General features: G+C 57.4%; 2 protein-coding genes across 8 annotated transcripts; both read left to right on the top strand.

The window, feature by feature from the left end:
• Positions 1 to 373: 373 nt before the first annotated feature.
• NAPRT (nicotinate phosphoribosyltransferase) lies at positions 374 to 4162 on the top strand. Its single transcript, XM_053896333.1, has 13 exons — positions 374 to 624; positions 1120 to 1247; positions 1328 to 1410; positions 1673 to 1803; positions 1916 to 2031; positions 2280 to 2476; positions 2558 to 2698; positions 3013 to 3097; positions 3196 to 3276; positions 3368 to 3470; positions 3548 to 3702; positions 3843 to 3950; positions 4045 to 4162. The coding sequence occupies exons 1-13, from the start codon at positions 399 to 401 to the stop codon at positions 4105 to 4107; spliced, it is 1617 nt and encodes a 538-aa protein (XP_053752308.1). The 5' UTR covers positions 374 to 398; the 3' UTR covers positions 4108 to 4162.
• Positions 4118 to 11227, top strand: MROH6 (maestro heat like repeat family member 6). Of its 7 annotated transcripts, XM_053896296.1 has the most exons (16): positions 4118 to 4223; positions 5606 to 5674; positions 6037 to 6192; positions 6309 to 6461; positions 6618 to 6772; positions 7336 to 7453; positions 7578 to 7762; positions 7855 to 7992; positions 8113 to 8227; positions 8328 to 8471; positions 8562 to 8735; positions 8872 to 9039; positions 9276 to 9395; positions 9598 to 9700; positions 9812 to 9877; positions 10102 to 11227. In XM_053896296.1, the coding sequence occupies exons 2-16, from the start codon at positions 5612 to 5614 to the stop codon at positions 10476 to 10478; spliced, it is 2235 nt and encodes a 744-aa protein (XP_053752271.1). In that variant the 5' UTR covers positions 4118 to 4223; positions 5606 to 5611; the 3' UTR covers positions 10479 to 11227. The 7 variants fall into 7 exon arrangements, with proteins under 7 accessions (XP_053752271.1, XP_053752270.1, XP_053752269.1 ...); XM_053896295.1 differs by lacking the exon at positions 4118 to 4223 and having other exon boundaries at positions 4387 to 5674; XM_053896294.1 differs by lacking the exon at positions 4118 to 4223 and having other exon boundaries at positions 4387 to 6192.
• The last annotated feature ends 7981 nt before the right edge of the window (positions 11228 to 19208 follow it).

Raw genomic sequence — 19208 nt, 5'->3', positions numbered from 1 at the left:
GGGGAATGGACTGGCCCCCTTGATGGTGGGGACCCGGCAGGCTACCCGTTCACCCCCTTGCTCTTTGTCAGCACCCCACTGGTTCCCTAAGCCGTATGGTGTGGCACCACGTACGTGCCCAATTGGAGCAAATTCTAGAATCCCCTCTACCTGCTGCCCTGCTCTGGGCCTGGGCTGGTGCGCAGTTAACACCGCCACTTACCCCTCCGCGGGCTGGTGGGGTGGGGTGGGATGGGGTGGGGGGAACCCCAGATCAGACCAGGCCCCAAGGGGAGGAGGGGCCCCTCCGCCGACCCGCCCCGCCCGTTTCCGCGGCGGGGGAGGGGAGGCTCCGGGCGTGGGGAGCGGCGTCACGTGGGCCAGGCGGGGCGCGGCCAGAGTCCGGGCGCGGGGGCGGAATGGCGGCGGAGCGGGACCCCGAGGCGAGCGCGGCGGCCCGGCCGCTGCTCACCGACCTCTACCAAGCCACCATGGCGCTGGGCTACTGGCGCGCGGGCCGGGCGCGGGACCAGGCCGAGTTCGAGCTCTACTTCCGCCGCTGCCCCTTCGGCGGCGCCTTCGCCCTGGCCGCGGGGCTGCGCGACTGCGTGCGCTTCCTGCGAACCTTCCGCCTGCGGGACGCAGGTAGTAGCCCCGCCGTTCCCGGCCGCCCCCCCACGACCCCGCCAGGACGCCCCCCACTTGATGAGCTGTCCCCGCCAGGACATCCCACTTCCTCGGGCCCCAGCGAGCCCCCCACGACCCGCAGGGCCACCTGCTACCTAGATGACCCGCCCTTGCCAGGACACCCCACCCCGGCCAGGCGAGCCCCCACACCCCCAGGACACCTGCCACCTAGATAGACCAACCCCGCCAGGACAGTTTCCCACCCCACCCCCAACTCCCGACCTGGCGAGTCCCCGACCCCTCCAGGCCACCTGCCGCCTAAGCCAGCTCCCCCCGCCCCGCCCCAGGCCTGATGAGTCCCGGACAAGACTCTCGCCTGACGAGAGTCTTCCATGGCCCAACAAAGGCCCCCCAAGGCCCCCTACAGGCCCCTTTCTTTACCGCGGTCCCAGCCCCGACGAGTCCCCACGGCCTGCGCTGGCTCCAGCCCACGAGGGCCTCTGTCACCCCCAGACGTGCAGTTTCTGGCCTCGGTGCTGCCCTCCGACACGGATCCCGCATTCTTCGAGCACCTTCGTACCCTCGACTGCTCCGGTGTGACGGTGCGGGCCCTGCCCGAGGGCTCCCTCGCCTTCCCCAGCGTGAGTGCAGGGTGAGCGGGGGCAGAGGGGCGCGGGACCGAGCGGGCCGGGCGGCGCCCAGCTGACCACCCTCCCCGCAGGTGCCGTTGCTACAGGTGTCAGGGCCACTCCTGGTGGTGCAACTGCTGGAGACGCCACTTCTCTGCCTCGTCAGCTACGCCAGGTGGGGGGGGGGGGGGCCGCCGGCCGGAGGAGCCCGGGGAAGGCAGGGCCCCGGGAGAAAGAGCGGCGACTTCCGGGGGGGGCGGGCCTTTGGGAGGGGCGTGGCTCCGTGGGTGGGGTGGGGCCCCTAGGCTCTGTGGGTGGAGCGCAGGGCCCTGGAGAGCGGCTTCCGGCTCCCACTGTGGAGGGCCTCAAAGAGGGCCGGGGTTCGCGGTGACTTCCGGACCCTCACCGCAGGTCCCCTGCTCCTTTGCCCCCCACAGCCTCATCGCCACCAACGCTGCGCGGCTTCGCCTGATCGCGGGTCCGACGAAGCGGTTGTTGGAGATGGGGCTGCGGCGAGCTCAGGGCCCCGATGGAGGTCTTACGGCCTCCACCTACAGTTACCTGGGCGGTAAGAGCCCAAGGAGGGAGACAGGGATCAGGGAAGGAGGAGGCCTGCCAGAAGCCCTCTAGCCAAGTCTGACGCCCGACTGACGCCCCCGCCCTCCTGGCCCCTGATGCAGGCTTCGATGGCAGCAGCAACGTGCTCGCAGGACAGCTGCGGGGCGTGCCCCTGGCTGGAACCTTGGCTCACTCTTTCGTCACCTCGTTTTCGGGCGCTGAGGTGCCCCCTGACCCGGTTAGCATCCCTCTCTCCTCCGCTGCCCTCCAGAGGGCAGTCCCCGAAGCCAGTCCTTGCCCAGGGGAAGGAGGGACTGCCATGCCCCGCCCATCTGAGCCACCCTAGCAGGTAGCTGCAGTCCTGCGCTCAGAAGCTGGCAGATGGTGGCAGGCATTACCCCTGCTTAGACCTCAGCCTGGGGGAACCAGCCCTCACCCCGCTCATGCACTAAGGGTTGTCCATCCTTCGCCGACCCGTTTCCATAGATGTTGGCTCCAGCTGCCAGTCAGGGCCCCAGGGTGGACCTGGCTGCACGTGTGGAGGCATGGCTGGGACGCGTGTGTGCCCATCTGGGGCTAGGGGTGCGGGAGCCCCACCGGGGGGAGCGGGCAGCCTTCGTGGCCTATGCCCTGGCTTTCCCCCGGGCCTTCCAGGGCCTGCTGGACACCTACAGTGTGCAGAGGTGAGGCCCAGGCACCCCCCTGGGTGGGCTCTGCCTGAACACCTATGGCCCCTCCACCAACCCTTCTCATCTTGCTGGCAGGAGCGGTCTTCCTAACTTTCTGGCAGTAGCCTTAGCCTTGGGGGAGCTGGGCTACCGAGCCGTGGGCGTAAGATTGGACAGCGGTGACCTTCTGCAGCAGGCCCAGGAGATTCGTAGGGCCTTCAGGACCGTTTCGGCCCAGTGAGTCCCCTGGGAGGGGTTGTGCCTGCTGAGAGACCCTGTTGGGGGCAGGAGTGTTGGGATGGGGCAGAGGGAGGGAGGGATTTGCTCCTCCCAAATTGAGGAGCTCTGATCTGGCGGCTACCACAGTGGAGACATCGGGGCTCTGGGGGGAGGTCGGGGGAGTGGTTCACCCAGGGGCTTGTAAGCAGAAGGGAGAGCCCATGTGGCTGAGGCCAAATTCTCAGGTGGGGAGGGTGGGGGGAGGTGCATAACTGAGAATGGAGAATGACCAGGTGAGGCAGGAGCACCTGAGGGCCGTCCACCCGTCACAGGTTCCAGATGCCCTGGTTGGAATCAGTCCCCATCGCCGTCAGCAACAACATTGACGAGGAAGAGCTGGCCCGGCTGGCCCAGGAGGTGGCGGGCAGTGGGGAGCAGGGGCAGGGGCGGTTAGGAGGGCTCTGGGGCTGCAGATGTCAACCAAGCTCAGTGCCACCTTGTCCCTCCTCCTCCAGGGCAGTGAGGTGAACGTCATTGGCATCGGCACGACCGTGGTCACCTGCCCCCGCCAGCCTTCCCTGGGCTGCGTCTATAAGGTCAAGACAGGGTCTGGGGTCCAGTGGAGTGGGCCAGAGGGGTCATGGGTTTGGGGGGAGATTCCCATGGTCCCAGCACTTGTCTCTGCAGCTGGTGTCTGTGGGAGGTCAGCCCCGAATGAAGCTGACTGAGGACCCCGAGAAACAGACACTGCCTGGGAGCAAGGCCGCTTTCCGGCTCCTGGGCTCCGATGGTGAGGCCCCTCCCACTCCCCACGGCCCTCCTCCTCGAGTCCCCAGGCCCCCCACTTTATTCCTGCTGCACACACAGGGTCTCTGCTGATGGATGTGCTGCAGCTGGCAGAGGAACCACCACCCCAGCCTGGCCAGGAGCTGAGGGTCTGGCCTCGAGGGGCCCAGGAAGCCTGTATTGTGAGGCCTGCCCACGTGGAGCCCCTGCTGAGACTCTGCATTCAGCAGGGACAGGTAACTGCCTCTACCTGCTCCCTCAGTCTGCACGATGAGCCTGAACTGAGCCCTGGCACCTGCTCCTGCCCCAGCCTCTCCCTTCCCGCTCCCCCAGCTTCATGGGCCTCTCTCACCTCTCCCCTTCCCTCTCCCCGCAGCTGTGTGGGCCTCTCCCATCTCTGGCTGAATCTAGAGCCTTTGCCCAGCTGTCCCTGGGTCGCCTGAACCCTGAGCACAAGCGGCTGGAACAGCCCGCACCATACCAGGTAGATAGATGCCCGCCCCCCCACATCATTGTCCCTTTGCCTTGTGTGCCCTCTGTCCCTACAGCCACCCGTCCATTCTCTCTTTTCCCTGTAGGTGGCGCTGTCTGATGGGCTACAGGCCCTGGTGCACCGACTGAGTACAGGAGGGTCCTGGTGAGAACTGTGGTGGAGACTGCCTGGAATCAACATGAGTCACTCACTGTCCTGCACAACTTGTCCCGTGTCATTTCTTCACTCAGCCTGCCACTCGCTTGACCCCCAGGGCCTCCAAGGGTGGGTTGGAGTCTGGGGTCAGAGCACGGGTTCATGCTCCCAGGGGAGGCCCAGGCTCTGCCAGGGTGGGGAGGCTGTCCTGTGCTGAGGTCTGAAGGTCGCAAGGAGTTAGGCCAAGGCTGGGGAGTGTCCAGGGCTTGGGAAGCTGGACTGTGGGGGGGACAAGGCTATGGGGAAAGGGAGGCTTTGGTGCCCACCCAAGAGTTGTTGGAGTTGCTGCAGGCAACTAGGGAGGGGGAGCCACAGGGCAGGGACGGGTGCCAGAAAGAGGGTCTTGTATCCAGGCACGGCCCCAGACTCCCCTGCCAACCAAGGTCCCCACCCCGGAGAAGTCAGCAGGGCACCCCAGCTTCCAAAGCCAAAGAAGTGCAGGTGTCCCAGGCCACCGCTGTGGCCAGGCCTGCAGGACTCTGCCACTGGGGACGCTGGGCTCACGGGCTGCACCCAGCCGGCTCTCTCCAGGCCCTGGCATCTGTCACAGGGTCAGCAGGGCCTGGGCCCCAGGGGAGCTGGCTCCTGATGCAGCAGCCTTGCAGAGAGAAAGGCTCAGGGGTGCACATGAGAGCCCGTGAAGAGATTCAGCGTGCTGGGCTGGCCTTGCCTCATGCACACGAAGCTGGTCAGGCTTCTGGCAGCTTTGGCAACTTGCGTTCCGGAGAAACCACTCACGAGAGACGTTCTAGGCTCTGGGGGATGTAGGGCAGGGGTGCCGGGTGCCTCTGATTGGTCCGGCACAAGGTGGCAAAGGCAGGTGAGGGCGTGTGGAGGGGAGCGGGCTTCCCGGGGGTGCTTCCTAGAACACTTCCGCCTCTCCAGGTATCTGACCAGACTGGCTTTTCTGGATCCCTAAGCTCAGGGCAGTGCCCATGTCACTGGGTGAGGATGACAGAATTTAGGGCAGAGGCCCTGGGGAGCAAGAGGCTTCGAGAGAGACAGACTCACGAACACCCACATGGCAGAACACACCCGCCCCAGGTTCCCCAGGTCAACACTTCTCAGATGCGCACTTCCCAGGCGCCAGGACCCGGGGGACCCACCTCAACAATGGCAGTCACCAGCAAGGGCACCTGGGAGGCGGCCTCTGCTCCACCCCGAGGTTGCCTGAGCCGGGAGGTGGTGACGGCTCTCCCAACCTTCCTCATCCCCCAGATGTCTGGCTCCGTGGGAATGCAATGGGGACAGCCCAGTCCCTGACCCCAGGCCCTGCCTGGACACATCTGCTTCTTTAGGGCTGAATCAGGCAAGGCTTTAACTTAGGGTTGGGCCCAGACTTCTGGTCCCTGCTGGGGCTTCTTCAGGGCTGGGCACACTTCCATGAGGTCTCCCCGCCCAGAGGGGCTGCAGGTCAGGGGTAAAGGGCCCTTCTCCCCCTCTCCTTGCAGATCCGCATGCCAGGGCTCTTATCCGTTCCCCAAGGCCCTGGTGGGCTGAGCCAGATCCCAGACGCTCAGGTATCAGGCTGGCTACTCGCTGCCAGCAGCAAGGGCAGGAGGGCCCTTCGCAAGCCCCTGCTGTGTGCCACACCCGGGGACGCCTCGGCGCGGCTCCCCAACCCCCCACACGCACAGAGCATGAGCTCACAGGCATGCGCCACCACGCCTGTCCCGGGTCCTGTCTGCCCAGGGCCAGCTTCTAGGTCAGGCCCGCGCATGACTTCCGGGGAGAACCAGTGGCAGGTGCCGTAGGCTGGGTCCAGCTGAGGAGCTTGGGGTGTGCGGCAGCCATGGCTTGGGGGGTATGGGGCAGGGCTCGGGGGGGCCCTGTGGGGGCCCTAACCCTGACAGCTCTGGCTGAAGAGATCCGGGCCAACCAGGGGCAGCCCCCAGGACCCTCTTCCATTGACCCTCAGCCTGAACCTGAACTTGAACCTGAGGCAGAGCCTACGGGTGTCACTGCCATCCCCACAGCCCGCCCTGTGCCCTGCTCTCTGCCCAGGGTGCAAGAGCCAGCCCCCAAGGGGCTCTATCAGGTGAGTGGTAAGGGAAGGGGGGCCGAGGGGACCACAGGGAGGAGGCTGGGGAGGTGCTGGGGAAGAGAATTGGGAGAGGCAAGGGGACTTCGTACATCCCACCCACCCTGCCCTAGGACCCCCCAAATTCCTGGGAGGAGGGGGCCCTGGCTGACCTGGCATTGTATGCGGCTGCCTGCCTGGAAGAGGCTGGCTTTGCGGGGACCCAGGCAACAGCCCTCACACTGTCCTCAGCCCTGGAGGCCCGGGGGGAGCGTCTGGAGGAGCAGGTGAGCCAGCACCCCCTCCCTGCCCCCAGGCTCCTGCCGTGGAGTCCTCAGGTTGGGGGATCCCAGTGAGCAGCCTGTCAAGCTCGCTCCCTTCGGGTGGCACCTGCCCAGGGGGGTCCAGAAAGCCTCCCACTGACGCGGGCTCCCTCACGCCAGGTGTATGCCCTGGTGCGCGGGCTGCTGGCACAGGTGCCCAGCCTGGCCGAGGGGAGGCCCCGGCAGGCGGCCCTCCGGGTACTGAGTGCGCTGGCCCTGGAGCATGCTCGGGAGGTGGTGTGTGCGCTGTTGCCCAGCTCGCTGCCCCCGGACCGGTAAGCCGCCTGGCCCAGGCCAGCCCCGCGCCCCGAGGCACCACGCAGCTTCCTTCCCTCTTCCAAATTGGCAGCAGTCTGGTCCTGGAGGGGCAGGCTGTGGAGAGGGCCTCAATTCCCTCCGTGTGACTCCCGCCCTCCACCTACCCCCCCCCCCAAAAAAACCTCGGGGGCCTGCCTTCTCCTTCCGGGTCACACTAGGAGCCCAGCCTGGGGGTAAGCTCCCAGGTGGGGTCAGCAAGCCTGGAGCCCCTGGCTCTGTGGTTACCCTGCCCCAGGAGAAGTTCTCTCTGGTTTTACTCTCCACAGTGATCGTCTCCACTATCGGGTCTGTTTGGGGTTGCTGGCCCGACCAGGTTCTGAACGGTCCCTGCCAGGCAGTTAAGGTTGCAGGCTATTTCTGCACAGATGCTGGTTATCTTGCTTCTCTGGGATTTGGGGGTGGAGTGTCGGGGGGCGGGGGTTTACCTACTCTCCCACGCGGGAGTCCCAGTGGCCACCTCCCACCCGGCCCCAGGGACCCCCCCACATCAGACCGAGTCTCGGGCGCTCCGCACCCCCAGGGTGGCTGCTGAGCTGTGGCGCAGCCTGAGCCGAAACCAGCGCGTGAATGGGCAGGTGCTGGTACAGCTGCTGTGGGCACTGAAGGGCGGAGCCGGGCCCGAGCCGGAGGCACTGGCGGTAGGTGACTCCCTTGGGGCCCCGGGGGGCGCCCAGCGCATGCATGATGTTCCTCAAGCATCAGCCGCTGGTCCTGGTCCCTGCTCCCTGCACCAGAGCCTGAGATGGGCTGCTTGTTCCACAGGCCACTCGTGCCCTTGGGGAGATGCTGGCTGTGTCCGGCTGCGTAGGCGCCACTCGGGGCTTCTACCCACACCTCCTGCTCGTGCTGGTCACCCAGCTGCACCAGCTGGCGCGGCGCGCGTCCTCCCCTGACACCCCCAAAGCTTGGACCCCATCGGACCGAGGGCCGCCACACAGCCACGCCAGGTGAGGGCACACACCAGAGCGGAGTGAGGCCTGGGCCGGTGCCCTCCCGGCCCTCACCCCCCGCCCCCCTCGCTGCCTGCCCCCACCTCCAGCTGCGCTGTGGAGGCCCTGAAGGCCTTGCTCACCGGGGACGGCGGCCGCATGGTGGTCACGTGCATGGAACAGGCTGGAGGCTGGAGGAGGCTGGTGGGAGCCCACACCCACCTCGAAGGCGTCCTGCTGCTGGCCAGGTGCTGGGGAGGGGGTGGGGGGGGGGGAAGAGGCAGGGGCAGGAGGGGGGTCGGGCGGAGACGTCTCCCGGGGTGAGGCGCCCAGAGGAGGGAGAACGCCCGTTTCCGCTCCATTCCCAGTGCCATGGTGGCCCACGCGGACCACCACCTGCGAGGCCTGTTCGGGAACTTGTTGCCCCGGCTGCGCAGCGCCGACGACACGCGGCGCCTCACGGCTATGGCCTTCTTCACCGGGGTGAGCCTGCGTCCACACGGGCGGTGAGGGGTGACCGTAGACCCGGCCTCTGGGCGGTGCCTGGGGACCTCGAGCATGCTGACCCCGCGTCCCCGCTCAGCTGCTGCAGAGTCGGCCCACGGCAGGGCTTCTGCGGGAAGAGGTCATCCTGGAGCGGCTCCGCGCCTGGCAGGGCGACCCCGAGCCCACCGTGCGCTGGCTGGGCCTGCTCGGCCTAGGCCACCTGGCGCTGAGCCGCGGGAAGGTGAAGGGCGGGGCCCGGGCGGGGCCGGGGCGGGGCCCGGGCGGGGCCTGCGAGGGGCCGCCCACGAGCCCCCCCCCCCCCCCCCCCCAGGTGCGGCACGTGAGCAAGCTGCTGCCCGCGCTACTGGGCGCGCTGGGCGAGGGCGACGCGCGGCTCGTGGACGCCGCGCTGGGCGCGCTGCGGCGGCTCCTGCTGCGGCCTCGGGCGCCCGTGCGGCTGCTGAGCGCCGAGCTGGGGCCGCGCCTCCCGCCGCTGCTGGACGACGTAAGCCCCGCCCCGCCAGGCTGCCTCCCCGCCCCTCCAGCCCGCCCGGCCTCAGGCCTCTCCGGACCCCCTGCCAGACCGCCCTTCTCCCTGGACCTGGGTTCCCGGTGTGCCCTGACCCCTTCCTCCCACGCAGGCCCGGGACTCGGTCCGCGCCTCGGCTGTCGGACTTCTCGGGACGCTGGTGCGGCGGGGCCGGGGCGGGCTCCAGGTGGGGCTCCGCGGCCCCCTGCGGAAGCTGGTGCTGCAGAGCCTCGTGCCGCTGCTCTTGCGCCTGCAAGATCCCAGCAGGGACGCCGCTGAGGTCAGCTGCCCCCCAAGACTGTCCCGCTGCTGTCCCCATCCAGCCTTCTGCATCCCCACCCTGCGCAACTCCAAAGAGTTCTACAAGGACGTCAGGTGCAGGTGTCAAGGGCTCCTAGCTTCCTGGTCTTTCCTGGACCACCTGCCCTGGGCTCCTCCACCCCTCGTCCTGGCTACACCCCAGCCACCTCTTGCCTCTCCCTGGACCCCTACCCCTGCTCCCTTCGCCCGTCCTAGAGTTCAGAGTGGACCCTGGCCCGCTGTGATCACGCCCTCCGTTGGGGCCTGCTGGAGGAGATGGTCACCGTGGCCCACTACGACAGCCCTGAGGCCCTAAGCCGCATCTGCCACTGCCTGGTCAGTAGGGGGAGCACCCACTCGGTCCCGTGTACCCCAGGGCCACTCTCCCAGCCAAGGTGGTGGCAGGTCTAAGACCTCAGGCCCTGATGCCGTGCGTTGAGGGTTTGCCAGGGGGTCCCAGCTCCTGGGCTCACCTCTGCCACCTTCTCTCCATATGGGATTGGCCCTTCCATACTGCCATAAGCCTGTCTGTCCCCAGGTTCAGCAGTACCCGAGTCACATACCCAGCTTCCTGAGCCAGACCCAGGGCTACCTGCGGAGCCCGCAGGACCCCTTGCGCTGGGCAGCTGCTGTGCTCCTAGGTGAGGCAGGACTGGAGTCACGCTGTCTCTCGAACTCAGAGTTCTGGGAGCTGGACCGGCCCCCCCCCGGTGGGGCCTGGGGCCGGCACTCACTGGTTTGCCTTGGTCCAGGCTTCCTCGTCCATCACACAAGCCCCAGCCGGGTCAACCAGGACCTGCTGGACTCCCTGTTCCAGGGTAAGGACCCAGCTCGCTGGCCAGGTTGGGGTCCTAGAGAGGCTGTGGGTGCTAGGACGGAGTGGAGGGGAATGGATGGGTGGAGGGCCAGGAGTCTGGGGTACTTAGCGGTTCTGAGAGTCTTGCAACCCTGCCCGAGCCGCCCTGTCCCTGCAGACCTGGGGCAGCTGCAGAATGATCCAGAGCCAGCCGTCGTCGCCGCGGCTCAAGTGTCCGCCCAACAGGTGGCGCTGCTGGCCCGCGCACCGCCGGCGCCCCGCCTCCCGCGTCTCCTCCGCCTGGGCCTCTGGCGCCGCGCGGGTCCCCACCGACCCCCACCAGTCTACGCGAGCAGTCCATTCCAGCCCCGGAGCGTCGTGGGGCGCTGGGGCTGCTTGGGATCCGGCTGTGCCTGACCCCAAGCCAGCCCGCAGGGTACCTGGGTCTGAGGCAGGCACCGCACTGCTCTGTGGTTCATCCTGGGTGGGGGGTGGGGGGAGCGATCCGCAGAAGAGGCTCCGCTCCGGGGGCCCCTGGGCCCGGTACCAGATGCTGTGAGCAAGCCCCCTCCCCCTCTCCTGCACACAAATCCTCCAGGCCCAGGGCCACGACGGCCACGTGAGAGGCAAGAGGATGGAGACGCCTCCTGTCCGAGTACTGTTTCAGCTTGGGTGAATCCGTCCCCACTCAGGCCAGACCTGTTGCTCTCCAAGCGCCCAGGAGTGTGCCCCCACCTCCGCCAACCTCAGCCTGGATGGCACCTGGGCTCCCGAGCTGGGGTCTGGTTGGGGACACTGTGAAACCAGCCCAGCCCGGGGAGCTGGTGCCCTGGCAGGCTGCCTGCTCTCCAGGTGTCTGTCTCTGCGCACAGCCTGGCTCGGGCTCCCCTGCCTTCCTTGGCACCCCTGCCCGGCAGCCCATCAGCCTCCATCATGTGTCCACTCATCACCGGCCTGTCCCCACATCCCCACACCCTCACCCCTGCTAGCCTGCCAGACCTCACCTGAACCTTCTCCAGGAGGTTCTCCTGACCGCCCCACGGGACACCACAGGCTTGGGATGGTACCTGTGGGCTCAGGTGTGGGGTGCCGACATCTGCACCCCACTAGACTGAGCCCTCAAGACGCTCCCCCGTGCCCTGTGTGGGCTCGAATGAGGAGAGCGTGACCGAACATGCAGAGAAACAGCCCCTCTGTTGTGACTGAGCCTCTCTGGGCCGTTCAAGGCCCTCCACCTAGCCACTTCAGAGAGGCCTTGGCTCACACAGCCTTTTGGAGGGGCTGGGAGCAGTCCCCCCAGACTGGAGACCCCTTGGGGTCCTGTCCACCCACTACGGAAAGTGTTTAAAATAAACACAGGTGGATTTAAAAAGTCTGGCGTCTTTCTGGAGACCGGGTCTGAGCCAAGGATGAAGTTCTGATGACCGTGGCCTGGTCCAACATTGCGCTCAGGCTGGGGTTATAGATAAGGCAGCGTGTAGCCAGGAATGAGGGTCAGCCAGGTTCAGGGTCCAGGCTTGTGACTCAGGGCTTACCTTGAGTCAAAGAGCAGGTTTGAGGGATGCCTGGGTGGCTCAGTTGGTTGAGCATCTGACTTCGGCTCAGGTCACGATCTCGCGGTTTGTGAGTTTGAGCCCCACGTCGGGCTCTGTGCTGACAGCTCAGAGCCTGGAGCCTGCTTCGGATTCTACGTCTCCCTCTCTCTCTGCCCCTCCCTGTCTTACGCTCTGTCTGTTTCTCAAAATGAATAAACATTAAAGTAAAAAATTAAAAGGAAAAAAAAGCGAGTTTGGGAGCTCAGGCAGGAAGGAGGTGGGGTCTCTCTTTAGAGCATTTCTAGGGCCAGGCAGGGTCAGGCCAAGGCCATGTGTGGTTTGGTGTATTTGTTGAGAGCCTCCAAAGCAGATGCCAGAACAAGGTTAAAGTACGTAAAACCTTGGGTTGCAAGGAACTTGTTCTGCAAGTGTTCCGCAAGACAAGCAAACATTTCAAATAGATTTTAACTTGACAGACGAACGACGTCTTGCAATACAAGTAGTATGTGATGCTGAATGTCACATGATCATAACTGAGCCAATGGTTCTCTTCTCTCTCTCTCTCTCTCTCTCTCTCTCTCTCTCTCTCTCTCTCTCTGTGCAATTGTGGCCCATGCTTGGATGCTCGGTCTCAGGCTGCAGTGGCTGACAGAAATCAGTGATTTTTCAGAATGCTGGCAGGTGCCCACCACTGGAACTAGTGTATTTTCCGTCACTTCAAAGCACCTGTGGACAGTCCTTTGCTTTTTCAGACAAGCATGAGCTTAGGAATGCTTTGCCTCATTCTAGGTCAGGCTGCCTTAGATAGAGACCCTTTCCTCTGCTGCTGTTGAGTAAGAAGTTGCTGCGGCCGAGGTCAGAGAGGTTTTTGCCTGCTTTCTCCTCGAGGATTTTGACGGATTTTCCTGTCTTACGTTTAGGTCTTTCATCCATTTTGAGTTTATTTTTGTGTCTGGTGTAAGAACGTGGTCCAGGTTCGTTCTTCTGTGTGTCGCTGTCCAGTTTGCCCAGCACCATTTGCTGAAGAGACTGTCTTTAGTCCATCGGATAGTCTTTCCTGCTTTGTCAAAGACCAGTTGGCCATACGTTTGTGGGTCCATCTCTGGGTTCTCTATTCTGTTCCATTGATCTGAGTGTCTGTTCTTGTGCCGGTACCATACTGTCTTGAAGATGACAGTTTTGTAGTACAGCTCGAAGTCCGGGATTGTGACGCCTCCAGCTTTGGTTTTCTTTTTCAGGATTGCTTTGGCTATTCGGGGTCTTTTGTGGTTCCATACAAATCTTAGGATAGTTTGTTCTAGCTCCATGAAGAATGCTGGTGTTATTTTGATAAGGATTGCATGAATATGTAGATTGCTTTGGGTAGTGTCGACATTTTAATAATATTTCTTCTTCCAATCTATGAGCATGGAATGTTTTTCCATTTTTTATGTCTTTTTCAATTTCTCTCACAAGCTTTCTATAGTTTTCAGTGTATAGATTTTTCACCTCTTTGGTTAGGTTTGTTCCTAAGTATTTTATGCTTTCTGGTGCAATTGTAAGTGGGATCCATTCCTTGATTTCTCTTTCTGCTGCTTCATTATTGGTGTATAGAAATTCAACCGATTTCTGTGCATTAATTTTATATCCTGCAACTGTACAGACTTTATGGATTAGTTACAGCAGTTTTTTGGTGGAGTCTTTTGGGTTTTCCATATAGGGTATCATGTCGTGGGCGAAAAGTGAAAGTTTGACTTTCTCCTGGCCGATTTGGATGCCTTTTATTTCTTTGTGTTATCTGATTGCTGAGGCTAAGACTTCCAATACTATGTTGAATAACAGTGGCGAGAGTGGGCATCCCTGTCTTGTTCCTGACCTTAGGTGGAAAGCTCTAAGTTTTGGGTGGTATTAGCGGTGGGTCTTTCGTATATGGCTTTTACCATCTTGAGGTATGATCCTCCTATCCATACTTTCTTGAGGGTTTTTGTCAAGAAAGGATGCTTTATTTTGTCAAATCCTTTGTCTGCATCTATTGAGAGGAGCATGTGGTTCTTGTCCTTTCTTTTATTGATGTGATGAATCACATTGATTGATTTGCGGATATTGAACCAGCCCTGCATCCCAGGTATAAATCCTACTTGATCGTGGTGGATAATTCTTTTAATGTATTGTAATTGGCCTGTCATTCTCCTTTCTGGTGGGGTCTTTGTCTGGTTTTGGAATCAAGGTAATGCTGGCCTCATAGAAAGAGTTTGGAAGTAGTCCTTCCACTTCTATTTTTTGGAACAGCTTCAAGAGAATAGGTGCTAACTCTTCTTAAATGTTTGGTAGAATTCCCCTGGAAAGCCATCTGGCCCTGGACTCTTGTTTTTTGGGAGATTTTTGATTACTGATTCAACTTCTTTACTGGTTATGGGTCTGTTCAAGTTTTCTATTTCTTCCTGTTTCAGTTTTGGTAGTGTGTATGTTTCTAGGAATTTGTCCATTTCTTCCAGATTGCCCATTTTATTGGCATATAATTGCTCATAATATTCTCTTATTATTGTTTTTATTTCTGCTGTGTTGGTTGTGACCTCTCCTCTTCCACTCTTGATTTTATTTATTTGGGTCCTTTTTCTTTTTGATCAAACTGGCTAGGGGGGTTGTCAATTTTGTTAATTCTTTCAAAGAACCAGCTCCTGGTTTTCATCGATCTGTTCTACTCTGTGTTTGTTTTCGATAGCATTGATTTCCGCTCTAATCTTTATTATTTCCTGTCTTCTGTTGGTTTTTTGGTTTTATTTGCTGTTCTTTTTCCAGCTCTTTAAGATGTAAGGTTAGCTTGTGTATCTGAGACCTTTCTTTCTTCTTTAGGAAGGCCTGGATTGCTATGTACTTTCCTCTTATGAACGCCTTTGCTGGATCCCAGAGGTTTGGGGCTGTGGTGTTATCATGTTCATTGGCTTCCGTGTACTTTTAAATTTCCTCTTTAACTTCCTGGCTAGTAGGATGTTCTTTAATCTCCAAGTATTTGTTGTCTTTCCAAATTTTTTCTTGTGGTTGATTTCGAGTGTCATAGCGTTGTGGTCTGAAACTATATATATGGTATGATCTCAATCTTTTTGTAATTGTTGAGGACTAATCACAGTATGTGATCTATTCTGGAGAATGCTCCGTGTGCACTCAAGAAGAATGTATATTCCTCTGTTTTAGGATGAAATGTTCTGAATATATCTGTTAAGTCCATCTGGTTCAGGGTGTCATTCAAAGCCATTGTTTCCTTGTTGATTTTCTGTTTAGGTGATCTGTCCATCGTTGTAAGTGGGGTGTTCAAGTCCCCTACTATTATGGTATTATTATCAATGAGTTGCTTTATGTTTGTGATTAATTGATTTATATGTTTGGGCGCTTCTTGTTGGGGGCATAAATGTTCACAATTTTTAGATTTTTTTTTCTTGGTGGGTAGACCCCTTAATTATGATATAATGTTCTTCTTCATCTCTTGTTACAGTCTTTATTTTAAAGTCTAGATTGCCTGATATAAGTATGGCTACTCTGGCTTTCTTTTGTAGACCATTAGCATGATAGATGGTTCTCTATCCCCTTACTTTCAATCTGAAGGTGTCTTTAGGTCTAAAGTGGGTCTCTTGTAAACAGCATATAGATGGATCTTGTTTTCTTATCCATTCTGTTACCCTATGTCTTTTGATTAGAGTGTTTAGTCCATTGACATTTAGAGTGCGAACTGAAAGATACGAATTTATTGCCATCGTGTTGCCTATAGAGTGGGAGTTTCTGGTGATTTTCTCTGGCACTTTCTAGTCTTTGTTACTTTTGGTCTCTTTGTTTTGTTTTGCTTTTTTTCGCCCCTCAGGAGTCCCCCTTAAAATTTCTTGCAGGGCTAGTTTAGTGGTCATGAACTCCTTTAGTTTTGTTTGAGAAATTCTTTTTTTTTTTTAATTTTTTAATGTTTATATATTTTTGAGAGAGAGAGAGAGAGAGCGCACAAGCAGGGGAGGGGCAGAGAGAGAGGGAGACACAGAATCTGAAGCAGGCTCCAGGCTCTGAGCTGACAGCACAGAGCCCGATGTGGGGCTCAAACTCACGAACCTCAAGATCATGACCTGAGTCGAAGATGGATGCTTAACCGACTGAACCACCCAGACATCCCTGTCTGGGAAACTCTTTATTTCTCTTTCTATTTCAAATTATGGCCTTGCTAGGTAAAGAATTCTTGGCTGAATATTTTTCCAATTCAGCACGTTGAATATATCCTGCCACCTCTTTCTGGCATGCCAAGTTCCTGTGGATAGGTCTGCTGTGAACCTCATCTGTCTTCCATTAAGGTTAGGGACTTTTTTTTTTTTCCCTTGCTGTGTTCATAATTCTTTCCTTGTCTGTTTATTTTGTGAATTTGACTCTGATGTACCTTGCTGATGGTCAGTTTTTGTTGAATCTAAAGGGAATTCTCTGTGCTTCCTGGATTTTAGTCTGTGTCTTTCCTCAGGTTAGGGACATTTTGTGCTATAGTTTGCTCACATAAACCTTCTGCCCCTTTTTCTCTCCCTTCATCTTCTGGGACTCCTATGATTTGGATGTTATTCCTTTTTTTTTTTTTTTTTTTTTTTAATTTTTTTTTATTTTTGGGACAGAGAGAGACAGAGCATGAACGGGGGAGGGGCAGAGAGAGAGGGAGACACAGAATCAGAAACAGGCTCCAGGCTCCGAGCCATCAGCCCAGAGCCTGACGCGGGGCTCGAACTCACAGACTGCGAGATCGTGACCTGGCTGAAGTCGGACGCTTAACCGACTGCGCCACCCAGGCGCCCCGAGGATGTTATTCCTTTTTAATGAGTCAGAGTTCTCTAATTCTTATATCGTGCCCGTTTGCCTTAGTTTCCCTCTTTTTTTCTGCTTCATTATCCTCCATAATTTTATCTTCTATATCACTGATTTGCTGCTCTGCTTTATCCATCCTTGCTGCTGTGGCATCCATTCAAGATTGTACCTCAGTTATAGCATTTTTAATTTTGTCCTGACTAGATTTTACTTCTCTTGCCTCCACAAAAAGGGATTCTATGCTTTTTTCAACCCCAGTTAATATTCTTAATATCGTGATTCCAAATTCTCGTTCAGACATTTTGCTTATATCTGTGTTGATTAAGTCCCTGACTGTAATTTCTTCCTCTTCTTTCTTTTGGGATGAATTTTTTGTCATTTTGGAGGAAGAAAAAGAATTAATAAAATAAAATAATTAAAAGCAACACAAAAAATCAAATAAAGGAAGCTAGATCCTAGGTGTGTTTTGGTCTGCTTGTTGAAAGAAGCTTGATAGAATAGAGGAAAAAAGGAAAGAAAAGAAAAGAAAGAAAAAGAAAACGTTTAAAAATTTTAAAAATGTATACAATAAAATAGAATTAAATGAAATGAAGAAGGTAAAATAGAATAAAAATTTACAAAAAAATACAGTAAAAAAGTTTTAAAAAATTTTACAAAAATGGAAAATAAAAATATTTTTTTTCTCTTTCTGTATCCAAGATTAAGAAAAGAAAAGAAAAAAACAACAAAAAAAAAATACCCCCCAAAGAGATGAACCAAGAAATAGAATGAAATCCGAATGAAATTACAGCCAGTTTCCCCCAGAAGTCAAACTATGAAGCACTTTATAGTCCGTGCACTAAGCAGGGGAAGAGACTTGTTCTGGTCCTCTGGGGCCTGAGCTTGGTTGGCACAGTTGGATGGGCTTGGTGTAACAACTCGGTTCTCCACTAGGTGGCACTGCTTAGCTTACTGGGGTGGATCGGTGTGGCACGTGCGTGTGTGTGCACATGTGCAGGAGAGGTGAAAATGGCTTCTCCAAGGTTCCCGGTCTCTAGCAACAGAGCTCTGTGCTCTACCCTACCGGCCATCAGGTACCCCTCCTTTGTCTCCGGCTTCTGTCCACTCCCCGCTTCTACGCTGTCCGCCTCCAAGCCATTGTCCTGCTAGGCGGCACCTCCCTCCTGAATTTTATCTCAGATGGGGCTGTGTTTCCCAATCCCTCATTTCTGAGAACCCTGCAGCTTGGACCCGGTCCAACCCTCTCGTTGAGCAATGGCCGGGTGCCAGCTTGCCCCAGAAACGTTCGTGCAGAGGTTCAGAGGTGATGGTAACCACAACATACAGCAGGCACCAGGTTTCACCGCACCCTGGTGTCTTTGTTCCAGTACCAGTAAAGGTGGCTGTTCTCTGGTCCACTGGGACCTTTGCCTGTGGGGAGGCCGTATGGCCTCTACCAAGTGCCCGCTCAGCAGGGGGAACCTCTTCTTCCTGTGTGGCCCGAGGACCCCAAGGACCTCAAGGACCTCGCTGTCTGCTCCTGGGGATTCTCCCTTCCCACCAGAGCACCCTCAGGTATTGAGCTGCGGAATTTCTGACTCTGCTCTCCCCTGTTTATGGAGTCCTAATGGTATTGAAACCCTCTCCTTTCTCCCTTTCTTCTTCAGTCACTTGTGGGTGTTTCCACTCTTTCTCTTCCTCTCCAGCTACTTTTGGGGGGAGTGCTTTTCCTGTACTGTCCCCCGTTTTTCTGCCCTTTCTCCATAAATACAGCTCCCTACCTTCCAGGGCTTCTCTGTCCCCCGGTTCACCTCTCTGTGCCGCGTCCCTGCTGAGTTCTGTGGCTCAAGTTATACAGTGTTGTGTTAATCCTCAGATCAGTTTCCTAGGTGTGCAAAATGGTTTGGTGCTGACCCAGCTGCGTTTCAGGTATGAGAGAAGCAGAGAACTTCCATGCTGTTCTGCCATCTTGGCCCCTCTCTGCTTTAGCAAATTTTCAACTGCTATGAGATGAGGTTTTTTGGAAGGGGATGCCAAAGAGAACGTATGTTACAGAAGAAGAGAACGCAGTGCCCGTCACAAGTCCGTGAAAGACCGTCGCACCCTCTCGTTTTGTGCTAACGCGAGCAGGGGTTTCAAAGTCAAGCCCCTGCTCGTGTGTCATTCTGAGAATCCACGAGCCTTCAGGAAATGCAAGATGTAGAGAAGCCAGTTAAACGTTATGTGGAGGTCCATCAGCAAGGCTTGGGTCACTCGTATCTTGTTCGTTGAGTGGATCAACGAGGCCTCCGGTCCTGCAGCGAAGAAATACCTTTTAGAGAAGAATTTGCCGCTCAAAGCCTTGCTGGTTATGGGTAATGCCCCTGCTGAGCCTCCAGGCTTTGAGGACGACTTACTGGAGGAATTCGAGTTCATTAAGGGCAGGTTCCTTCCTTCCAACGCCACTCCAGTCCTCCAGCCCATGGAGCAGCAGGTCATTTAGAACTTTAAAAGGCTTTACACTGAAGCCCGATTTCAGCGATGCTTCGAGGTGACCGAAGGATAAACCTCACCCTCCAAGTTTTGGAAAAATCATTTCCACGCCATGAACTGCCCCAAGATCATCGATAAAGCCTGGGATGGGGTCACCAAGAGAACCTTCAATTCTGCTTGGAGAAAACTGTGGTCCGATTGCGTTCTTGGACATGACTTAGAGGGGCTCGTTCATGAACAGCAGCCACCAGTTGTCGACGAAACTGTGTCCTTGGGGAAGACCAGGGGACTGGAGGTGAACAAGGACGACGTTCAGGAGCTGGTGGAGGAGCATGGCCAGGAGCCGACCACCGACGAACTGATGGGTCTGCATCATGAGCGAGAGCTGAGGTTATGGGGGAGATCTCGTCTGCAGAGGTGGAGAAAAAGGCCGAGGAATCCCTCACTTCAAATGAGATTAGGGAGATGTGTAAGATGTGGGAAACGGTGAAACATTCTGTAGAAAAGCACCACGCGAACAAGGCTGCAGCAGTCTGAGCGATGAATCTGTTTAACGACAATGCAACGTCA

The sequence above is a fragment of the Panthera pardus genome, unplaced genomic scaffold (genome assembly GCF_024362965.1).
Source record: "Panthera pardus isolate Hobbes unplaced genomic scaffold, ASM2436296v1 HiC_scaffold_7, whole genome shotgun sequence".
Classification (NCBI taxonomy): Eukaryota; Metazoa; Chordata; class Mammalia; order Carnivora; family Felidae; genus Panthera; species Panthera pardus.
Note: the sequence above shows the minus strand (reverse complement) of the source record. Positions and strands in the feature narration are given on the sequence as shown.

Coding starts and splice junctions, on each gene's coding strand:
- NAPRT (XM_053896333.1), top strand. CDS start 399: ATGGCGGCGGAGCGGGACCCCGAGGCGAGCGCGGCGGCCCGGCCGCTG. Junction 2,477..2,557: donor GACACCTACAGTGTGCAGAG/GTGAGGCCCAGG, acceptor TCTTGCTGGCAG/GAGCGGTCTTCCTAACTTTC. Junction 3,703..3,842: donor TCTGCATTCAGCAGGGACAG/GTAACTGCCTCT, acceptor CTCTCCCCGCAG/CTGTGTGGGCCTCTCCCATC.
- MROH6 (XM_053896294.1), top strand. CDS start 5,947: ATGGCTTGGGGGGTATGGGGCAGGGCTCGGGGGGGCCCTGTGGGGGCC. Junction 6,773..7,335: donor AGCTCGCTGCCCCCGGACCG/GTAAGCCGCCTG, acceptor CCGCACCCCCAG/GGTGGCTGCTGAGCTGTGGC. Junction 9,040..9,275: donor CCAGCAGGGACGCCGCTGAG/GTCAGCTGCCCC, acceptor CGCCCGTCCTAG/AGTTCAGAGTGGACCCTGGC.